The sequence below is a fragment of the Pseudorasbora parva genome, chromosome 4 (assembly GCF_024679245.1).
Source record: "Pseudorasbora parva isolate DD20220531a chromosome 4, ASM2467924v1, whole genome shotgun sequence".
Classification (NCBI taxonomy): domain Eukaryota; kingdom Metazoa; phylum Chordata; class Actinopteri; order Cypriniformes; family Gobionidae; genus Pseudorasbora; species Pseudorasbora parva.
Genome location: NC_090175.1, coordinates 39,526,012 through 39,548,486, shown reverse-complemented (window position 1 = coordinate 39,548,486; position 22,475 = coordinate 39,526,012). Strand labels below are relative to the sequence as shown.

At 39.6% G+C, this 22,475-nt stretch overlaps 1 protein-coding gene and 1 long non-coding RNA gene across 3 annotated transcripts in view; one reads left to right on the top strand and one right to left on the bottom strand.

Moving 5' to 3' along the window:
• Positions 1-18,302, top strand: part of LOC137073351 (uncharacterized) — a 41,942-nt gene extending 23,640 nt beyond the window's left edge. Inside the window, exon 3 of the long non-coding RNA XR_010904770.1 lies at positions 18,184-18,302. This is a non-coding gene — a long non-coding RNA (uncharacterized lncRNA). The remainder of the gene's footprint in view (positions 1-18,183) is intronic.
• Positions 1-22,475, bottom strand: part of chrna8 (cholinergic receptor, nicotinic, alpha 8) — a 140,499-nt gene that overhangs the window by 30,831 nt on the left and 87,193 nt on the right. For both annotated transcript variants that reach the window (XM_067441728.1, XM_067441727.1), the window contains exon 4: positions 13,827-13,936. In XM_067441728.1, the coding sequence (XP_067297829.1) occupies positions 13,827-13,936 (110 nt within the window). The remainder of the gene's footprint in view (positions 1-13,826; positions 13,937-22,475) is intronic.

The window sequence follows — 22,475 nt, the reverse complement described above, 5'->3', positions numbered from 1 at the left end:
AAAAAGAAGGCAAGACCTCAGGGAGGTGGTTGCTGTGAGGTGTTCAGAAAAGAAGGATTAAATAGCGATCAGCAGCCATATCACCCTGTAGCCCAAGACTGGTTTCCCACTGAAGCTAAGCAGTTTGGCCTGGTCAGTATCTGGATAGGAGACCTGGATAAACTAGGTAGCTCCTGGAAAAGGAGTTAGTAAGGCCTGCAGGGGGTGCTCACCCTGTGGTCTGTGTGGGTCCTAATGCCCCAGTATAGTGATGGGGACACTATTCTGTCAAAAAGCACTGTCCTTCGAATGAGACGTTAAACTGAGGTCCTGACTCTCTGTTGTAATTAAAAATACCAGGATGTCCTTCAGATAAAGAGTTAGGGTGTAACCCCGGCATGCTGGCCAAATTTGCCAATTGGCCTCTGCCCATCATCATTGACTCCTAATCATATACTGATTGGCTTCATCACTTTGTCTCCTCTTTACCAGTAAGCTGTTGTGTGGTGAGCGTTCTGGTGCAATATAGCTGCCGTCGGATCATCCAGGTTGATGCTGCACATTGGTGGTGGTTGAGGAGATTCCCCCTTCTATATGTAAATCATTTTGAGTACCCAGAAAAGCACTATATAAATGTAACAAATTATTATTATTATAACAGCACCCTTTGGTCCGCTCTGTCTTAAACTGATGATGCAAGAGGTGCATGTCTAGCCTGACTAGCCAGACCCACAGCAAGATGTTGGGTCTGGGAAATGTGAAAGGGCTCAATCTGAGGGGCGGGATAAACGGTTGTCTTTCAAACTCCCTCTGCACGCAATAGGACAGCGCTACAACCAACCAAAGCAACACAGGGTGAAGCAGAGCTAGTTGATAGACTCAGTTGATAGGTCAACAAAACTCCGAACACATCTTCTCTTCTTAAGAATGACTTTAGTGTCATTCTTTGTTGTTTGCCAACTCCTTTGTTTACAAGTAGCACACTGAACCATCACAACTCTGCCATCATTATGTTAAGCCCGAGCACTGACACTATACACGGTGCGACTGGCCTGACCAGAGTTTGGTTTTTCCAGCTCACAATACAACTGAGAGTTGCTAGACTACCCTGGCTGCAAATTAGATTTGTTGCCGCTAGGGTTCATCTAGATTTCTAGGCTAGTGCATGTCGCAATCTGGCCCACAATCTGATATGGTCCATGGGCAATGCTTGGTGTTAGTACTGCTGATGGGAACTGCATCGCTATGAGATGATAAGACCTCTCTTTGCTTTCAGTTGCCTTTGTTATTATTACTATAAGTTTCAGTAGAAATGATGGGATTGTCAGTACGCCACGTATCTGAGAGCGATTTTATTGAAAGTGATTGTGGTGATCCTTTATTATTACTGATCTGAGATCAAATGAGGAATTCCTCATCCTTATTTTGATTTCTCCTTCCAGTACTTCCAGTCCCTCCAGGGCTAAATATAGTCCACTGTGAGTCAAAAAAGTCCATGTATATGTCATGCATGGCCCCTATTGGGATGATGTGAACTAACTCTGTTAGCAACTAGTTGGTTACTTAGAACTAGTTAGTTACTTAGAAACTGTTATGGAAACTTTGACTTGAAAAAATGGAAATGAAAAAAATTACTTTTTCTTAATAATGATTAATTTCTTATTTTAAAAGATTTTTTGTATAATAATAAAAATAACTGTGCAAGAGTGAAACCTGAGTTCTAAACAATGAGAGACAGGGCGGCATATATTTTTCCTTTTTTTTCAGTCAAAAACCAAAAATGCCATTTTCGTCCAATAATTTTCAAAGGCTAAAATGTTGGTGCATTCCTAGTATGAGAAAGGTCAAGTAGGATAATGCTCTCTCTTGTGGATAGGCTGCTATCAGTTGACAGTGATGACCAAGCTATAGTAAAGGGAGTCGTGTTGAGTGGAACGCAATACATCCCTCTTTACCGCCCTCTTCAGCTTCCCTTTAGGCAAGGACACTTTAGGGTTGATGCAGGGTAAATTGAATTTTGTTGGGAAGTCCACATACATCCCTCTATTCCATTTACCTCTCTCCCAACCAGTGTTGAGGTTTTTTTTTTTTTTTTTTACCAAGGTTGCTTGGTAGTGAGTGTTTCTATGGGCAGTGTGGTATATGTCCCATGCTCCTCCTTTACTGCCCTTTCCTATTTGCATCAGAGTTTAAGTAGGGCTAAGAGCTATTTCCTCAGGGTTGAGGCACGGCATATGAATGAGGATGGATAGTCCGCACAGTGTCCCTCTTTTCATTTGCCTCCCTCCTCAACTGTTGTTTGATTTAAAGTAGAGCTGTATGCTCCCCTATGGCTGGGTTGCTAATGGAGTCATGTTAGGCAGAACGACATGTGTCCCATGCTCTTCTTTTGCCACCCTTTTCAATTGCTGGATTGGGGTTCCAAGCAGGGCTGAAAACTCCCCATCAATGGGTGCATTTACATGCATGTTCTTAAGCCGATTATGCTTAAAAAGCCAACAACGAACATGGTCATGTAAACGCAGTAACCCATTTTCTTTTATCGGAGTAAGGTCATAAAAGGTTTAAGCATAAACCAGTCAGGTAGAGTCCTGCATGGGTTCGGGTACCCATGGGTCGACCCACAAATTTTGCTGAAACGGGTGAAAAACATCCAACTGTGTCAAATACCGGTGCGGGTTGGGTCGGACAAGGGGGAAACATGGGTCCAACACGGGTTTAAAACAGTCACGTGCCAACGTAAAAATATATGCATATTTTTAGGAACATATCTAGGCTACAAAAATATGTCTTGCCTGTATTTCAAGTTAATACAATAATTTCTAAACAATATTAGGTTATTAATGCTCTCGCCGCCGCGCGGCATCCTAGGATTCTCTCACTTTCAAAAAATCACACAAGGCTTCAAGGGGGTCGCACACCAGACGCAAAGCTCACCGCCGGATGCACAGATTATATACACGTGAGCTCAGTTTTGAATCAACTTCTGACAGAAGAGCTGCACGATGTGTGCATGTTGTGGCACAGGGTGAAATCAGTACATTGGCACTCTGTAGCGCGCCTGGATTTTTAACAACTTCCGGAATCGCTGCGGACAGGTGCTGAATGCCGCCGCCGCTGTGCGTACACTGATTGAAAATAATGTGTTCGAATTTTAAAGACGTGGCACGGTGAAGTTATTACTTTTGTATGACCTGGCAATAAATGGTGTAGGCCTATATAATGTTATATATTAAACTGATTTCATTTCAGGTGCGGGTCGGGTGTCGGTTCTATTTTAAGCGGGTCGGGTTCGGTGCGGATTTTAATTAGTGCTCCATGTTGAAAAACAGGTCGGATGAGGTTTAACGCACCACGGGTACGGGCGGGTGCAGATTTACAAAATCGGACCTGTGCAGGAATCTGCAGTCAGGACAGGTAGTTTTTTTGCCTCTTACCCCGATTTCGTGTGGCATTTAAACGCATTAGCGTTTCTGTTGGCTTATTGAAGTGCGCATAGGTGACAAAAACGCAAACTTCGAGCAGATTTAAAGGTGCCCTAGAATGATTTGAAACAATATATTAAATTGTTCTCTGATATCTACATAGAGGGTATGTGGCTTATTTAAGGGCAAAAATTGTCCAGATACAGTTTTACAGGTCCATTTACAACCCTATAAATTGTCCTTAGGATGTAATGCTCTGTTTTTCCATTATTTGAAAGGGTCATGAGCATTAATGTTGAGCTCTGCTCTGATTGGCTTATTTCAGCAGCTCACAGCTCACAGCAGTTTAGCTGTTCAGCTCATGAGTCCTGACCGTCCTGACAGAACACAGACAGACTAAATTGCACTTTAAGCAAAACATCTTAAATGGAGATTGATAAAATGCAGCTTACTTTTTTATTGGTGTTTTCAGAAAATCCACGCATGAGAAAGAGCTTGCGTTCATGCAGTTGCCAGATTTCAGTAATTAAATCCCCCAAAGTGAGCTTTTCTGTGAAAAAAACCTGTATTCTATCCGGTGCTTTACCTAAACATGTCCAATCTGGCAACCATATGCACACAAGCTCTCTCTCGCACGTGGATGAACTGAAAACACTAATAAACAAGTAAGCTGCATTTTATCAATCTCCATTTGAGATGTTCTGCTTAAAGTGTCATTCAGCCTACAATTTAGACTTGTCTTTTTTCGTCAACAATATTGCATGTTTATATAATGTTAGTCACAATGTAGGCTAACATTATGCAGTGACTGTGATGTAGCCTAATCTGAAATACAAATAGGCAAAAACATCATAGGAAACACCATACTTCAGTTCTCAAAAATATAAATATATAACTTATATTTTTACAAAATGAATTGCCTTGTCAAATGACTATCGTTTTAACTTATATGGTGGAAAAGGTGACGTTTGCTAGGAGGATCGAGTGAACGATCTAAGCAAAGTATCTACAGTTGTATTTTGTAATACAAAATAATATTACCCTTTGTCATTAGACACACTATTTAATTTTGTATGGTTCTTGGTGTTTCCTATTGTTACTGTAAGCATCTTGCGTTATCTAGACAATGCTGTCTCTCTAAGAAACTTTCAATTTAATCAGAAATTGTTTAAAGTCAATAAGTGGATAAATCGCTACTTACTGCTTGCAGGAATACAGTTGTAATTGCCACTTTCTTCAGTTTAAGACGCTGAGCGAAGCTTGCTTGAAATGGGCCGAACAAACGAACGATCTTGATTTAAATAGTTGTGGTATCGGATTATAAACATCAACCATGATTGTTGAATTTTTTTATCTGTGGGAAGGGTAGAAAAGTCTCCTGCACAGCCTGGAACATGAAAGTGTGTCCATGCGAGCAGCTTGTGTTTACTGATTATTTGATCTGTCATTTCCGCCTGACAATGCACATGTTTGGACAGAAGCAAATGTTGGGGGCGTGCATATAAATGATCCTCAATGCTTGCGTCACGGTTGGGTTTATGTTGAGAAGCACTTTTTTTCCCGTGGTGTTTTGGATTCACGAGATTTACTTAAGAAGTAGGAGGCAATGATGTTTGAGACTCATAGTATGTGATGTCAATGTTGTCACGGTTCATGAATTCACCTGCTCGCCCTGCACTGTGTCATGTGGTACGTGAGTGTTGCCCTGCGTCCCAATTCGCATACTATCCATCCTAAATAGTATTCAAAAATAGAATTAGTATGTCCCAAATCGTACTATGTTGAAAAGAGTATTCCAAAGATTCCCGGATGGTTTACTATTTCCGGTCCAACTTCGAAGTAATAATAATAATAATTCATTACATTTATATAGCGCTTTTCTAGGCACTCAAAGCGCTTTACATAGAAGGGGGAATCTCCTCAACCACCACCAATGTGCAGCATCCACTTGGATGATGCGACGGCAGCCATATTGCGCCAGAACGCTCACCACACACCAGCTGACACAGTACGGATCGATGTGCACTCTAACGGCTGATATTGCCCACAACCCATTGCGAGTTGGACGAGGATTCGATTAGAACTACAAACGTGGATAAAAAGCGTTAAAAAACTACAAACATGAAGGAAGTGCGAGTTCGACGGTTAAGTAGAGAAGTTTAGATAAAGGCGTTTGAGTGACCAACTATAAATATTTAACCTGACAAAAATATATTTATTCAGTGTTGTCCACATTATATTTCACCTGCAGCAGCATTGTGAACTTTTATAATGACACATTTGGCCTTTAACTTTTAAATGCATCATTATATTTCAACTGCAAACACATGAGGAGAGTCTCTGACCCACAAAGACCCACACATGGCAGATCAACGAGCGGCTACATTTCTCTCCGATACGGTAGGAGATTAATCTGAATGTGGCGGATTTGAACTGTGACGAATCTGACGATGATTGACAGGGCAGATAAACGGTTACGGGATGCACGTAACTAAGCGACAGAGTCCGTTAAAGATGGCAAAGTAGTATGTCCCGAAGCTTGCATACTTTTCTGCTACATACTCAAAAGTATATACCTTTTCTTCACAAAAAGAGTACATACTTTTAGGACGTAGAATAAGTAGGCGAACTGGGACACAGCACTAGTGTCTGTGTGTGGTGGTGGGCATGGCAGCTGATTATCATTCTGCTGATTACAGCACCAGCTGCCACTTGTTTCCATGGTCTACTTATACCCAGTGTCTAGCCTCTTGTGTTTGTCAGATTGTTTGCTTTGTTTCCTTGTGTGTGTGTGTGTGCGTGCGTGCGTGCGTGCGGAAGAGTCCACTGTACTCGTCACCTGGAGGATCTTCACACACACGGGATTCGTCACTTCACCAGCGGTCTTCACTCACGGTCGCACGGACTACGAGATCTAAGTTGTCCATTGGGTCCCTGCGCTGCCAGTGCTGACGAGGACATTGAGACATCATACTCTGACTCGCATTACTACTCATATATTATCAATAAAGACAATTGCTCACTTGCTCTTGAATCCTTGAGTCTTTATTCCCGTGAGCAGGACGATCTGACCAACAATGGATTCAGCGAGTGTACCGGAGGTATCCGAATTCCTATCGCGGTGTGTGACCTGTATGGACCAACAGGAAGAGCAGATGGCCGCCACTGGTCGTGCGGTCCAAGCACTGATAGCGCAGGTGTTCGGGCTCACCCAACATCTTCAACGCTCTCAAGTTCCCGCTGCGCCACCCACACCGCCTGTTCCTTTCAGTCATCATCCAGGGAGAGACCAGTCATCATCCAGGGAGAGACCCCGCGAGCCACGACTACCCACCCCAGAGTCCTATTCTGGTGAGCCTAATTTTTGCAGACCATTTCTGACGAAGTGTTCACTGTTCTTCTCACTGCAGCCCATCACATTTGAGTCCGAAGAATCCAAAGTGCATTTGTGTTGACCGGACGGGAGGCCGCCCGTGTTCTGGCGGATCTTCACCATGAGGCAGATCTGTATCTGAATATTACATCGAATTCAAAACACTCGTTGCCAAATGCAAATGGAACGAGGAGGCGCAGTGGGACATGTTCCTGCATGGGTTGGCTGACCGTGTCCAGGCGGAGATTTACGTGCTGGACCTGCCCAAGACCCCCCTAGAGGGACTCATCGACCTGGCCTTACGAGTGGATGCTCGCCTTCATCGTGCGGAGCTACGAGTGCTGCAGTCCAGAGTCCCGAGTCAGCAGGAACGTCCACTGGCTATCGGCAGCGACACGGTCAGCCCAGAATGCCATCATGAACCCACGCAGGTGGGTGGAGCCCGGCTTTCCCGGGAGGAGAGACCAGGACGGAGATCCAGGAGACTATGCGTGTACTGTGGTAGCGACAATCACTTTCTCAAGGATTGCCTGGTAGTAAGCAAGAGGTTACTAATGGGCGGGGTCTCCATGAAGAAGAAGTCCACGACCCAATCTCACACTGTCAGGCACTTTTGGATTCCGGGGCTGAGGGAAATTTCATCGACACTGAGCTCACTCACCAGCTGGGGATACCTCTCACTCACCAGCCAGATTTCAGTCAATGCACTCAATGGTCAAGAATTACCTCGCGTCACCCACCGCATGGAACTGCTATCCCTGTGCACTGTCCACAGGTGGACTGGGGTCGGTGATCAATCCTGGCTTGGAGTAATGAATCTTATGCCTCTTGTCTTGTCTCTGCCTGTCTGTCTGTGTCTAGTGTTGTTTTACAGGAGGAGCCGGTGAATTTGTCTAATGTGCCCGCTCGCTACCTTGACCTGAAGGAAGTGTTCAGTAAGTCCCGGGCTGCTTCTCTACCTCCGCACTGTCCCTATGACTGTGCTATAGATTTACTGCCAGGTATATCTCCGCCTAAGGGCAAGTTATACTCTCTCTCGGTTCCAGAGAGGGAGGCCATGGAGAAATACATTTCTGATTCACTAGCAGCCGGGATCATTCGCCAATCTTCTTCTCCAGCGGGGCGGGATTCTTTTTTCGTTGGTAAGAAGGATGGTTCTCTGCGACCTTGTACTGATTACTGAGGGATTAACAACATTACGGTAAAGAATACCTATCCTTTGCCGTTAATGTCTTCAGCCTTTTAGAGGTTACAGGGAGCATCCTTTTTCACGAAATTGGATTTACGTAATGCATATCATTTCGTTCGCATAAGAGAAGGGGATGAATGGAAAACAGCGGTTAACACCCCTAGGGGCCATTTTGAGTACTTGGTCATGCTTGTACTGTACAGACACATGTACTGAACTCTTATTATTTCACCATGGCAAGGTTAATTAAATTTTTCATTCTAGGGCACCTTTAAACGCATCCACGCAGAACAAGCATTTTGCATGAAATAAGGACATATATCACAATCGCAGACTCTTTCAAAACCCAGAAAATTATAAAAATGTGTTCCCATCTCATGCAGCAGAAGTAGAAGAGTTTCAGTCAAAATGCTGTATCTGTAAATGCATGAGGGATAATATGAGCCCCAAATCTCCCTCTGACATGTTTTATTTAACATCACAACTGACGTAACATTTGGAATACTCCAAGTCAGATGCGGAAATTATTATTTTGAACGTCACTACAAGGAAATAACCCGGTTTATTAATAAAGTCATGTAAAGGTGGTTTACTTGCATTGTCAGTTTACTGGTTTGCATGTAAACGGGGAAAACCGTTTATTTCAATAAGCTGATATTTGTGAGTAATCAGATTACTTGTGTGCATGTAAACATGCTCAATAAGTACCCCCTTAGGGCTGATTATAGGCAAGGCAAGTTTATATATATAGCACATTCCATACACCAGCAGTTCCCAAACTAGGGGTGCGCAGGCTGACCACCGGGGGTGCGCGAGAGAATGTTTGTAATGGCAGAAGTGTCTCTCTCTTTTTTTTTTTTTACGTATCTAACTTGGATACTTTTTTTTTAACGTATCACACACACAATACTGGCAGTTCAATGGGGAACACGCATATTTTAAAGGGGCCACACTATATTCCTACTTGTGGAATATGGACCACCTCCAGTTATGGTGTGGTAGCTAAACTAAGCATTTCATATTTGGCAGCTGTTTTAGGATTAAATGTAAAACTACAAATAAAAACTCCATATCATTTATCAAAAAACCATTGTTGGGCTTCAAGTATAGGAATGTATGCTCCCTATGGTTTGCTTGGCAATACGAATAATGATAATTGGAACACTAGGCATCCCATGCCACTCTTTTCTGCCCTCTCTGATTATTTGATAATTTAAGTAGGGCTAAAATATTTGAAGTTATATAGATAGATGGAGTTATATAAGGGCAGTCCATGCAGCATCCTGTTATTCCTTTTACCTCTCTCACCAACTAATGTTGTGTTTGAAGTAGGGACATATAGGCTCCCCTTTACATATTCATTTCCTCCCTCTGTTATGATTTGTTTGTGGTTGGGTTAAATGCTCCCCCTTGGATGGTGGTGATACTAAATTTGTAGCTATGAGCAGAGTCGAGTTGGATTCATCGGTTTCTTTCTACTCCTCGTCTGACACCTTTATCAGTGACCTCAGCTTGGAGGTACTGACTGCTAGTATGCTCCCTTGATGGACTGCTCCCTATGAGCTTCTCAAACTTAGCATAACAAAGCTGAAGCTTAATTGTTTATTCCCCTCATATCCTTGATTCCAGGGTTTCAGCCTAAGACCTGTCTGGCGCCAGGATTGGGCTGTTTAAATCTGTACTTCCCTTATCCGAAGTCAAAAGTTTTAAGGGTTATTCCCTAAACACTTGTGGATACTGGCTTGGGGACCAGAGCCACTGTGTATCTCTTGCGTAAGTCACATAGGATGTGCCCTTGGGTGTTGACACGCTCTTCTAACTTCGTAGTGTCACTAAAGTGCTATGCCCACTCTGTTTGTGCGTTGTGTGTAGATACTTACAACCTATTGGGGCAGGCATTTCTTTAGCATTGCATAGTTAGTATTGTGTTCCCCGTAGCATCAACACCAATAGGAAGCATTGAAGTTCCACTTAATAACGTTTTATTAATAACGTAATAAAAAAATAACGTCTCAGGTTGCGAATGCAACCCAGTTCTCTGAGAAGGGAAATGAGTTGCTCTGTCTCATGCCATGCTTCAAGACATGCCTGTGTGCCTACTTCAGACAAAAGAGTTGATGATGTGTAACTCAGGCACCCTTTTATACTCTCGGGTGATCCGCATGTGACGTCATAGACTGCTGTATGCCTCTGATTATTGGTGTTTGTTTGCATGTGCTCAGACACCGGTCACGCTGATCCCGTTCCCCATATTGTCAATGCCAAGGCGCAACATCTTGTTCCCCTTCTCAGGGAACTGGTTTTCATTTGCAGCCTGAGATGCTTTCTTGTGAACGGCAGGTGTTGTAAAGCTCTTTGCCACAGTTTCTCCATGTATTTATGCTGTTGTGCGAAATGTTTATGAAGGATGTTTCCGATTCAAATATACTTTTTCTATCATACAAACAAGAGGCTTTGGTAAACTTGCAATTTAATATACTAATTCAGATGAATATCCAGTGAACACACAAAAAAATGCTTATTATGTGTCTCATTCATCTTTCCATCAGTTTTTGGGGATTTGATTGGCAATATGCACAATTCTGAATGGATTTAACATTGTCGATCACATCCCATCCCACTTATAACATCAGTTTCTTTCACTATTTTACGTATTCCTCATATTCAAGTTAGATTTGTTTGCCCATATCAATTTCTTTTATTTTACCACTTTCAAGGATGCAAACTAGTGAAAGGTTTTTAGTGAAGCACCAACAGTTTGTCTTTATTACATTGTATTTCAAGCCCAGTAATTTCTGTCACTAATAAAATCATCCAGCTGCAATCTGCTCTATAAATAAGTGTTGCACACACAATCTGGCACACAATATCTAGTTTGCAGTTTTGCAACAAAATGAAAGTTCTTTTTAATTATTGTTGTACTCAATCCAAACATAATAAACACAGATAATGTTCACAAGCATAGACCTCAAGCATAGAACTCAAGGAAAGCAACGCATATGTGGTTATTGCAAATTTCTTTATTAACACACCTTTTGTTTTGAACCCAAGCCTTTTACTGACTGTAATGTGAAAGGCCCATCAAAACAAAATGAGGCCCTGGTATAATTTATTTATTTATTTTAAACTATAATACAATTAAATGCATGTGACCGAAATAATGCTTGGAATATTAATATAATTTTTATTTGATTAAAATACACAGATATTCTCAAATGGTAATCAATAGAGACATTAGGGGAAACTAAAGGCAACACTGAACAATGATCAATTTGAAGTAATCATGCATTCCTGCTGAATACCACAAAAGGACTGTGATGAAAGAAGAGAAAAGAAATAAATTGGGGGTGGAAGTCTTGTAATCAGTGCAGTCCATTATATAAAGAGAGGGTGGTGGTAGGGAAAGTGAAGCTGACCTCCAAGCTCTGTCTAAATAATATATAACACTGCATCTGTGCAGCAATAATATATAACACTGCATCCAATGCACAAACTCACAGCATGTTTTACAATACAGATGAGGGGGCAATGAGAGTGGATTGAGAGGGTGTTTACACTGGAGTTTACACTGGACTGCTAATCAGAATACATTGATATGTTATGCATGTAGTATAGTGTACGTCGGCACACATTGAGTTGCTATCTGTTCTGGGATGCACTTTAACTTAGTAACATTTAAATTAATAATTTGGCACAGTGCACTTACTGTGCCCACATGTTTTTACATTCTACTTATGTAATTACAGCTGTAGCTAATTTCTGTATTCACATTAATAATCACGCTGTTGAACATTGCCTTACAGCTTAAGCAACCCTTAAACCTAAGCATAATGAAACATGTCCCCTAAACTTACATGTATCCCACTTCAATAGTAGAAAAAGTGTTTTGCCATACAACATGAAAACAAGTAGAAGATTTTACCAAACATGTTTTGGATGTAAATACATATTTAAAGAGACCCTAAAATAAAGTAAGGTTTGGACCTTTTTGTTTAGAAGTGGAATGAATTTAAAATGAAACAATTTTATTGTTCATTTCTTTTCAGAAGAGTGACATTGCCATCATCAGGAGTTGATGATCTATGTGTAAGTAGCTTAATGGTGTGTGTAATTCTTTTCTCACGTCACTAACTTCTCTGTCTGCTCTTCTCTTTTCTATTTTCTTTCACATGTGGTATTTAAATTAAGTGGACCCACTTTATATTAGGTGGCCTTATATACTATGTTCTAATAATCATTTAATACAATGCACTTTTTGTGTTCATACATGTTTTTACATTGTACTTACATTCTAAATAATACCTGCATGTAATTACGTCTGTAATTAATTTCTGTAGTTACATTTGTAATTACACTGTTGACACTTCACTTACACCTAACCCTAGCCTTAGACTTACCCATCCCACCCCACCTGTCCCTAACTCTAGCTGTATCTCACCTCAGTATCAGCTAAAGTGCTTTGCAATAAAATTTAAACACAGTAAGTACATTGTACTTATGTTTTGATGTAAGTACATAGTACTTAAGGCCACCTAATATAAAGTGAGGCCACTTAAGTTGTTTGTTTGCTGTAAACTTTGCTCTAATCACATATACAACAAGATCTGAAAATCTGCTGTCCAAGAAGAGAATCATTTTTGATTTATTAGAAAAAAGCCACATACACATTAAATACATTGAATTAAATAGGCAAAAAAAGCTAAATGCAGAAGCACAAAGTAGCTGTTTTACATGAGCCACTTTTCTGCCATTGGGCCAAACTGTTCTGTCTGAATAATCATTCCATTCCGTGCCGGTTTGGACATATTTTTGAGTAATCGGTAATATATTTAAAGGGATCATGAAATGTGTTTTATTGTTTTATGATGTTTCCTGGGGTGCACTTATAATGTTAGAATGCTTTTTCATCAAAAACGGTCATAATTTAGAAAAAAAAGGCATATATATATATAAAGGCTAATGTTTTATGTTCTGAGGAGCTAAGAAGAGTGACTTATTCTAGCACATCATTGAGTCATTGCCAATAGTCTTCTTAAATTGCCTGTGCAACGCACTTCATCACTTATAGTGCATGCCCACATAGCAACAATAAACTTTATAACCTGTAAGCTGATGAAAACATGCACTTACTTCTTCAGTTAAATAACTTTCTAATGATGGGTGACATACGCTGGCGCTGGACAAGAACCTCGCAAATCCTCGTTATGACACAATGTCAATGTAGCAGTTTTGGTATCATATCCACCATATCCTCATAGTTATGAGGAACATTAAAATGTTTACAAGCTTGATAAACCTCTAAATTAGTTGTCCTGGCCTTCTCCTGTCGTAGTGAGATCAGAGCTTCTGTATTATTAAACAGTCTCTGTCCCCGTTGGCCATCATTCAACACAGCAGAAATACAAATTTACTCTTGCACTTCATGTGTATTGATTGATCCAGCTGAAATCTAATTGTGTCTGCACACGGTCACATAAATGTAGTTAGCATAGGATCACAAAGCACAACTGAATATCCAGAAAACTGTTTGAATTTAATCTAAAGTACATATAAACTACTTATTAATCAAAAAAATGTAAAGGTGTTAGATTGGTGCATAATCTAATGAATATTCATGAACCCCCCCCAACCCAAATGCTGACACCACTATTAATAAACATTTTGATCACATCCAATATACATGTACCCCAGTTGCTACTGTATCATAAATACTGTATCATTTCTGCCTTGGCAACTGAAAATAGGCTCTTGTGGCGTATTGCTTAGTTATGCTAAGGCAGTTTATTAAATATGTTTAAGACAAAACACAATATTGTAGGCAAAAAGCAAATAGAATAATGTAAATGTGACTGTCAGTTACCTGTTGTAAAGCAAAATATCTGGTGTCCAGATCTGATTTGATGGGAAACGCAGGGTCTGAACACCTGGGTAGTTATCAGGGTTCCAGCTCAAATAAATATCCGTCCATGCCTGAACACACAAAATATACATCAGATGCAGCAACATTAAAATGCTTGATTGCTAAAGAGACTAACATTATACACACACAGCCAGTAAACACGATAACATGATCACACAGCCAGGGTCTGCCAAGGGTACACACATGTACATTTACCACAATGAAGAGAGAACATTCAACACAGAGCAAATTCACATAAATATGCTATACTCTTAAGTTGAATATGACATAACGTGCTTTAACAGTCTTCAAAAAACACTTAAATGTCAATAAATACAATTAAATTAGGTCATTGTGAGTCAACCTTTTTAGTATGAGTAGTGTGTGTTAACATCTCACTTGTTTGTGGTTCAACTCCACCTGATCCCTCTTCAGAGGTTTAAATGGCCCTCGGCAATTTTTTTCTAGCCTAAATTTGCTTCTCTGCTGTATTATAGGGTGGGTTTATATGTGGTGCCACAGCAGATTTAGAGTAATATGATCTTTTTTAAGCTATTTTAATCAGTACACTTCCAGTCTTTAAACAGAATTGTTATCAGCTATGCTATTAGTCACCTTAAAATCAAATGGATTTTTCCAGCACGATATACTGTATGTATTTATGGAATGTTTCCCTCCCACTTGCAGCGCCATCTCTTCTCTGATGCATTTACTAGCGTGAGGGCGGAACAACCTGTCATTCACATTAGAGCACCACAACGATCCAATCAATTTTTAATGGACAAAATCAAGTCCTGTCTTGCATTTTTTCCCAAGAAGCCATTTCACTCGAATATATATCACAATAGGGAAGAAAAGACTATCATTAACTGGCAAAAGGCAAACAAGACTTGCTGCATTGATAATTAGAACAAATGTTTTCATTGTTTGACAGCATGTATCCATGTATTCCACTCTAGTACTGCACTTCTTTTATGTTAATTGTATTATGTTTTTTTGTTGATGATCCCTAATGGGGAAAATATTAACTCAGCCACGACTGTTTTTACTCAGCCACAAAGCTGTGTGGAATTATAAATATTTAAACATATATTATACTTAAACATAACCACAGCTTTAAAACCTATATTTAGCTACATTTCCACTGTACAGCCAAAAGTGAGTGCATGCCAGGACCAGTCGCATTCCCACGGTCACTTCCAGAGCTTGATCTGTCCTCCTTGGGGCCAGTGCCCAGGCTGTTAGGCCCGCCAAATACCTGAGACAGTGATAGCTGCAGGTAAAAAATAATAAAAGTAGGGGTGTGCTTTCACAACCAATTGTAAAGACCTTTCAGTATTCCCTTTACTTTCGTCACATCCATTTCACCAACCTACAGATCTCCACACTAAGGTCGCATTTACACTGCAGGTCTTGATGCACAATTCCGATTTGGACATCCAATTTTTTTGACGACCTGCTTACATCATGTTTTAAAAGCGACCCGTATCCGATATTTGTATTTACACTTTACACTGGTGAAACAGCCCAAGACGTTCTTAACCAGAAAAGGAAATAAAACGGCGCGATATGCAATGGACGCAGACAAAATGATTATTCAATGTTTTGCTTTCCACACTTTTCCACACATCTTTAAAGGTAAGCAAATCATTTATCTCATAAGGCAGAGAAAAAAAGAGGAGAGCCCTTGATTGCAGTTCGAGTCCACCTGAGGTGACTTCATTCGCCTCCGTCCCTTTTTTAATGATGTACGACTCGTATTTACTGGGGAATAACCGATTTTACCGCTTACATGTCAGATGCATATGCACGTATCCGAATCATATCGGATTTATTACCACATGAGTGAGGGCTGAATCCGATCTGAGGATATCGGAATCCATGCATTTTTTTCCTGCTTGCACGTTCACATGTCATATCCGATCTGTGCCACATGAGAGGGAAAAATCGGAATTGGGTCACTTGAACCATGCAGTGTAAATGGGGCCTAAGAATAACTTGGTCCAATGTGGGCCAACTGAGGCTTGAGAAATGAACATAAACAAAGGTGATTTTCTGAGTCAGGAGATACCAGAGACTCCATGAAGAGTTTGGACAAATCATGTATGATTATAATTACAATCAGGGGTGTAACATCATTTCCCAGCATCTTGGCCAAATTTGCCTGTCCATCGTGGAGGTAGAGGAGAAGGAGGAGGTGGAGGAAGAGGAGAAGGTGGAGGGATAGGAGAAGGAGAAGGGGGCCATCGAGTTATAATACATTTCCCTGGTCAGCGCGAAGGGAATCTCACTATGTGTGTAGCCTTAAGCCAATGAAGGGTTCTCTACCACCATGCCATTCTAGGACCCTACTCCTTGCTTTTCTTGACAGTCTAAGAGAGCATATGTTCCAGCTGGACCTCAGGGAACCAGTACAGCCAGAGCAGCCTCACTACGTTGGTGTTTGGGATAACGTCAGCTTCCATCGTGCTGTTCTTGTTCTTGACTAGTTTTCAAACATCTTTCTGCCTGCATACTCTCCCTTTCTAAACCCGAATGAGGAGTTTTTTTCGGCATGGCAGAGGAAAGTCTATAACCGAGAAACTTATGTCAGAGTTCACCTCCTCCAGGCCATGGAAGAAGCCTGCCATGACATACAGTAGATGCATTCCAGGGATGGATCAGGCATGCATAAGGATTTTACCCTCACTGCCTGGCTAGGGCCAATATAGCCTGTGATGTGGACGAGATTCTCTGGCCTGACCCAGACCAAAGACGGGATGCTGAGGTGGAATCATTTTTTTATGTAGTACATGAATTAATAAAAATGTGCAAAAGTATACATTGGTTGTGTATTTTGTATTCGTTGTTCATCATGTGAAAAGGTGTTGTTTTTTTCAAGCAACATAACTTACCAGTTTTGGAAATGTTGTTTTGAATTTATTGCACCAGTGTGTAAGACTATGTTGTAGTGTGTGTTTTTCTGAGGGCTTGTGTGTGTTGTCTGAGGGCAAAGTTTGTTTTTTCAGCCAAGAGTGAATGGTTTTGAGTGTAGAGCTTCATTTTGACCTGAAAATAGGATGTTTGGGGAATTGGGTAAGGTGTTATGGATTTGTGTTTACTGTTTTGAGAATATGAGGCATAGTTTCAAGAAATGTGTTTAAGCAATCGAGAAAAACTGTATTCTTCATTTATTTAGGATGCTGAGGCTTTTTACGTTGACTAGAATCTGCAATTTCTGACCCATTTTTTTTTTTTTTTTTGCTGCTGTCCATGGCTGCAATGCGCCAAATGGCAACTCGGGGTGTCGAAATACTATTTGGTAAATTGGTAGTGTCAGTCGTCACAGACAAAAACAGACATTCCAAAATGTAATGCATATTTCAAAGTAAAATAACTGTCTGTAGCATTTTTTCAGAGAAATAAGTAAGTGAAGTTAGCCTGTTTCCTAAATATCTGCAATTATATTATGTTTTTTAAGCTTTAATACAGTCAAAAATTACCTACAGTGCCTTTAAAGGAGTCATTTTATGCATTATATGGAAGCAGCGGTGACTGAATAAGTATGCGTGTTCTGTTTTTATGTGAGTTGATAAATAGCAGTTTTATTCAGAATAATATGCTCTTCTGACACAAATTGATTAATTACGGTCACTGTATTTTTTATTAATCATAAATCATTGGTGCTGGAGTCTTAAGTCTTTAGGTAAAGACCAAACATCCGCTTCTGTCATGTTTGTTTTGTGATCTAGCTTTAGCCAGTTAGACCCATGCATTTCACGCTGTTATAGGAAGCCAGACTCAGAAAAGAGATATCCGCTTGTTAAGTCGTGACGAAAGGAACGCCGTTTCTGGGTCCAAGCCTCAACTCGTTTCACTTGAGAATGCAATTGACGCCCGTTTATGAGCGTGATTTATTCATATTAAACATCAAACATTTAAAAAAGTTTAACATTTTAAATACTTACAGTCTACACAACAGTCTCTGTGCTCACAGCGTCACATACATTAATATTTTAACGATTTAAAAAAGATGAATCACTGTCTGGCCATCTGGAATTTTGGTATGGAGAAAAAGGTTATGATTATAGCTTTTTTTGTAGTATCACACCACATTGTGTGTGTATATTAGCACCGTTTGTAGTTTTTCTTGTGGTATAAGATAGAGCGTTTGGACCCGGAAGCGCTGCCGCGTGACGTCAGCCTTAACAACCGGATAGATGTAATCGTTAACAGTTTCATTGCAGCAAAAGGAATTGAGCAAAACATCAAAGTTGAAATTATAATATTGTAACTTGAGGAGCAATATAGGAGAATGAATAGTCTTGTTGTTTTGCAGATAGTGAAAGGAGATCATGACTGGTGAATCTGTGAGTGATGGAAAGCACACATCTCAGTTGCTAGGTTCATGAGAGAACTTGACCCACCGAAAGGGGACAAGGGAGTGCATATCACTAGAGGAGCACAGGAGAGGATCACAAGGATCAATGGAGCTGGGTTCGCTGGAAGTAAGGCGTTCAGGTAAGGAAATCTCAGGTAAATCTGCCGATTAGTATTCTGCATGGTGACTGGGAACATAGGGAGTGACGGTGGAGCACAAAATTGAGCAAGTTCACAATTTTCACTTTTTGCAAGTACAATTTTAAACCACAATAACTGAATTAAATAAATAAAAAAGATTGAAATTAAAATGAAAGGGCATTACAACCCTATGTTAAAGTAAAAAAAAAGCAAAATTTTTGCGGCATTTTTGCAGCAAACTTGCATGGCATTCTTAAATGAATTGTTATAGTGGGAACATCAACTTTACATTTATGAACTTTGATTGGTTTCTTTACGTGTCGAATTCCTCTTGGGTGGTCCTTGGCCAATGAAAGCTGCTAAGGAGTCCAAACCTTCTGCCAGAAGTCTGAAGTTGGAAATGAAGGTGTGTGGAAACGCAGATTTATCTTGGCTGTGCGACCAAGTACATTTAGCTCCAAACTAGAGAACTTTAAAAGTTACTCTAAAAGTTAAAAGCCGTCTGTGGCATATGGATGGGGAAGAGGGGACTAGTTTAATACAAGTCTTCTGAAGAGATCACTTTAAAATATAAAACCACTTTATATTTATATAAATACTGATCAATGTACATACTGTACTGTACTGTACATAGAGCACATCAAATATGGTCAACAGATGGGCAAATGTGTTTTTCATTGGTGAGAGCCAATGAGGTTTGTTTTGACATGTCAAACATGCATGTTGTTTATATTAAATATTGATATAAACATTTATTATATTAAAATAATAATAAAAGAATATATAAAAAATATCTTAATTGAGGTTCTGATGATGAATGAAAGATTAATGGGTTTGAAGCAACATGAGGGTGAATAAATAATGCAACAATTTTTGGTTGATCTATCGCCTCTCTGAAATATTTAATTATATTTAATTAAGACCCTGGGCTGAGCATGTTCCAAAAACAAAACAATGTGTGTTAGGCACAATTACTATATATTTAATTTGTCCCTCTTTAACTCCTGTATTGCCACTTTTCAGGTTTACAGACTGCTATTAATACAACATTTAAACTATTTCTGATTACTTGTGTGTGTGTGTTTTCATTGATGCAAAATTAATTCAAAATAAATGATGTTTGTTTCATCCTCACAGATCACATTAGATCAGTCAGGAGGAAAGAGGAATTTCTGTCCCACACGTCTCTATGTGGCTCAGATGTCCCAGTGTGCTTTAGTGAGCGTATTCCCTGGGGCACTGCCTCTCTCTGTGGACACAATGGCTTGCTCGGCACTGACATCATGATAGGATCAGGGAATGTGCGCTGCACACATTTTCATGTACTGGAACACATATTTTAAACATACTATTCCTCCATGTCCAAGAAAAGAACAGATCATCTCTGTTCCCAATGTCACGTGCAGTTTCATGTTTTTAAGCTACACTAAAGAATTTACAACCAAAAAAGATGAGGTGAAAAAGCTAATTTTGAACCAGATTTATATTTTATTTATATATTTGTATGAACTGTTGTTAATATTTTTATTTAAAAAAATCTTATTTAAGAATGTGTTATAATTTATATGTGATAATTATTTATTAATAATGTTTATTTATTTATTTATTTTTTTAATTTTTATACCAGGGTAGTCACAGACAGTGTAATACTGAGACAGTAGTCTCTTTTTCAAGTGAGCCCTGGCCAGATTTTATACATTTATTTCATACTAAACTTATTTATGAAAACGCATATTTTGATGATATATATTTATATTCATATTTTTAATCATGCATACCATTATAAATCCTAACAGCCTACAATGTAATATCTAAAGTAAATGGAAAGACTGTATTTTTGGGCAACCCCAAATAAGCTGATGTTATTGATGTTTCTTATTATTTGTTATTATGACTAGACCCAGACAGACAGAGGGTTTAATCAGAGAAACTGCCAAGTTGGTTGGAATAGGCTTTAAAAATGGAACTCTTATTCAAAATCAGTTATTTAAGTCTTCTTTATACAGTTTTTTTCAGTCGATAACAAGCTTTTTTTCCATTCACTTGTCACATTTTCAAAACTCTAAACACAATTAGCACAACATCGTTCTTTTGTGGCCCTACCATTGACACATTTCATGTCGTTTTCACACAATATGCAGTGAGTGAACACATTTCCACAATGTTTACATTTTCTTAACAGACAAGCTATACCTCCCAACAAAATTAAGGATTGTTTTTGTAGCATTTACGAATGTTAGCACACAACATCCCACAATAGCAAAAACAGTATAAAGATACAGTATAAAAACCACTGCTTCTGCAATGATATCAGTTAAAAACAATATATCAGCTGATAATAAACAAACAATTTAATAATTGACACACAGCTGAATCCAGTCTGGCTTAGACTCAGTAGCAGGGGTTATTTTTTTCTATTACATTGACACTTATAGAGTAAAAGGAGGACTTTAAGGAGTGATATTTTCGGAAACAGAAACAGAAAAACACTATAATGTCTGGATGAGGAAGAGAAAGCGCAAAGGGCTGAGGAGAAGAGCAGGCCTAGTAAGAGATGCAGTGAGAGATGCAGGATCCAAGGGTGGAGATCTGACAAACCAAGCGGTTTTATCCCAGGTGGATCGCCTTGGATAATATCAGATGTAATGTTGATGAAAACATGTGGCCTAACCCTGAAGATCGCAAAGATTAGAAACAGTAATTTTGTGCTTTTTATCTGAGAGATCTCTGTCCCTCCATTGGCATTGGCCTCCATGCAACTACTGCTTTTTGACGCTTCAAAAAGTTCATAAAGAGATCATAAAACTAATCCATATGAACCAAGCAGTGTAGTCACGATAAGCAGGTCCGGTTGAGCTTCTGTTTATGTTCACTGATCAATGTTTATATGTGAATAAAAGCCTAAATTTCATCTGTTTATCATATAAAGCGATCAAGTCTCGAAATTTGGACCAAACTGCTCAATTCATATTTGTTTTACAATCTCTCAATGGATGGGCAGAAATCTCTCAGATTTAATTCAAAATATCTTAATTTGTGTTTCATGGGGGGGGGTGATCTAACCCCTTAAGTCAATCTGTGGGAGCTCATCTTTGTAAGGTCTGTCTCTAAACCAGCTTAGCACTTTGGAAAGCAACTGGTCTGAATTTTGGGTTCATAATCAAAGCAGCTCCTTTGTGGAAAATTTCTTATCCAGCTTAATTTCATGGTTAAGTGCTCAGTTGGCTAAACTCATGCATTATGGCTGATGAGGTCAATAAAGGTGAATTAGAGCTGAGGAATGTTTCAGACAGATAGAAACACCTTTTAACAACTAAAACTCACTGTTGGCTCCAGCCAATTGGTGCCATTTGTGAGTATATACACATTTACGAACATGGCTTTCAAGAAATTTCACACTTTCCTGCATTTAAGCTGATTATGTGCTTACTAAATGTATTTAATATGCGTATGTTTTGCATTTTTAGTGGGCCTGGGCATTTTTGCTATTAATTTGGTTTATAATGTTCTCAGCATAGAAGCTTTCCCTCAAGTAAATAATAGCCAGATGAGTGCAGAATTATTGAATTTGATTGCAGAACTGTTATCTATTAAAGGTGTCATGAACTGGCTTTAAAAAAAAAGTTATACTGTTGTCTCAGGTATACTTGTGATGTTTGGGTGGTTTTTACATTAAAAAACATCATAATGAATAAATAATAGGCTATTTTCTACCCTGGTTTTGAGGCTCTCTCCTGAACGCTTGGATTTTATTGGCGTGCCGTACTGTAGATTTGGAAGTAAACGTCCACTTCTATGATTTAATACAATTAGCATATTTAATGAACTTCGGCTCCCCCATGTGTCGTGAGGGATTGTTTTTAATCGCGTGGGGAAACGGCAACCAGAATAATCCGTCCACAGGGCTTGCAAAATATCTTTATCAAATTAACAGAATTATTTATCTTTCATCCACCCACGATTGATTGGAATGTTATTTTTTTATTACTTGGCCCGCCCGATCAGTGGATATAAGTGTGAACCGTGAACCGTGCATGACACACACACACACACACACACACACACACACACACACACACACACACACACACACACACACACACACACACA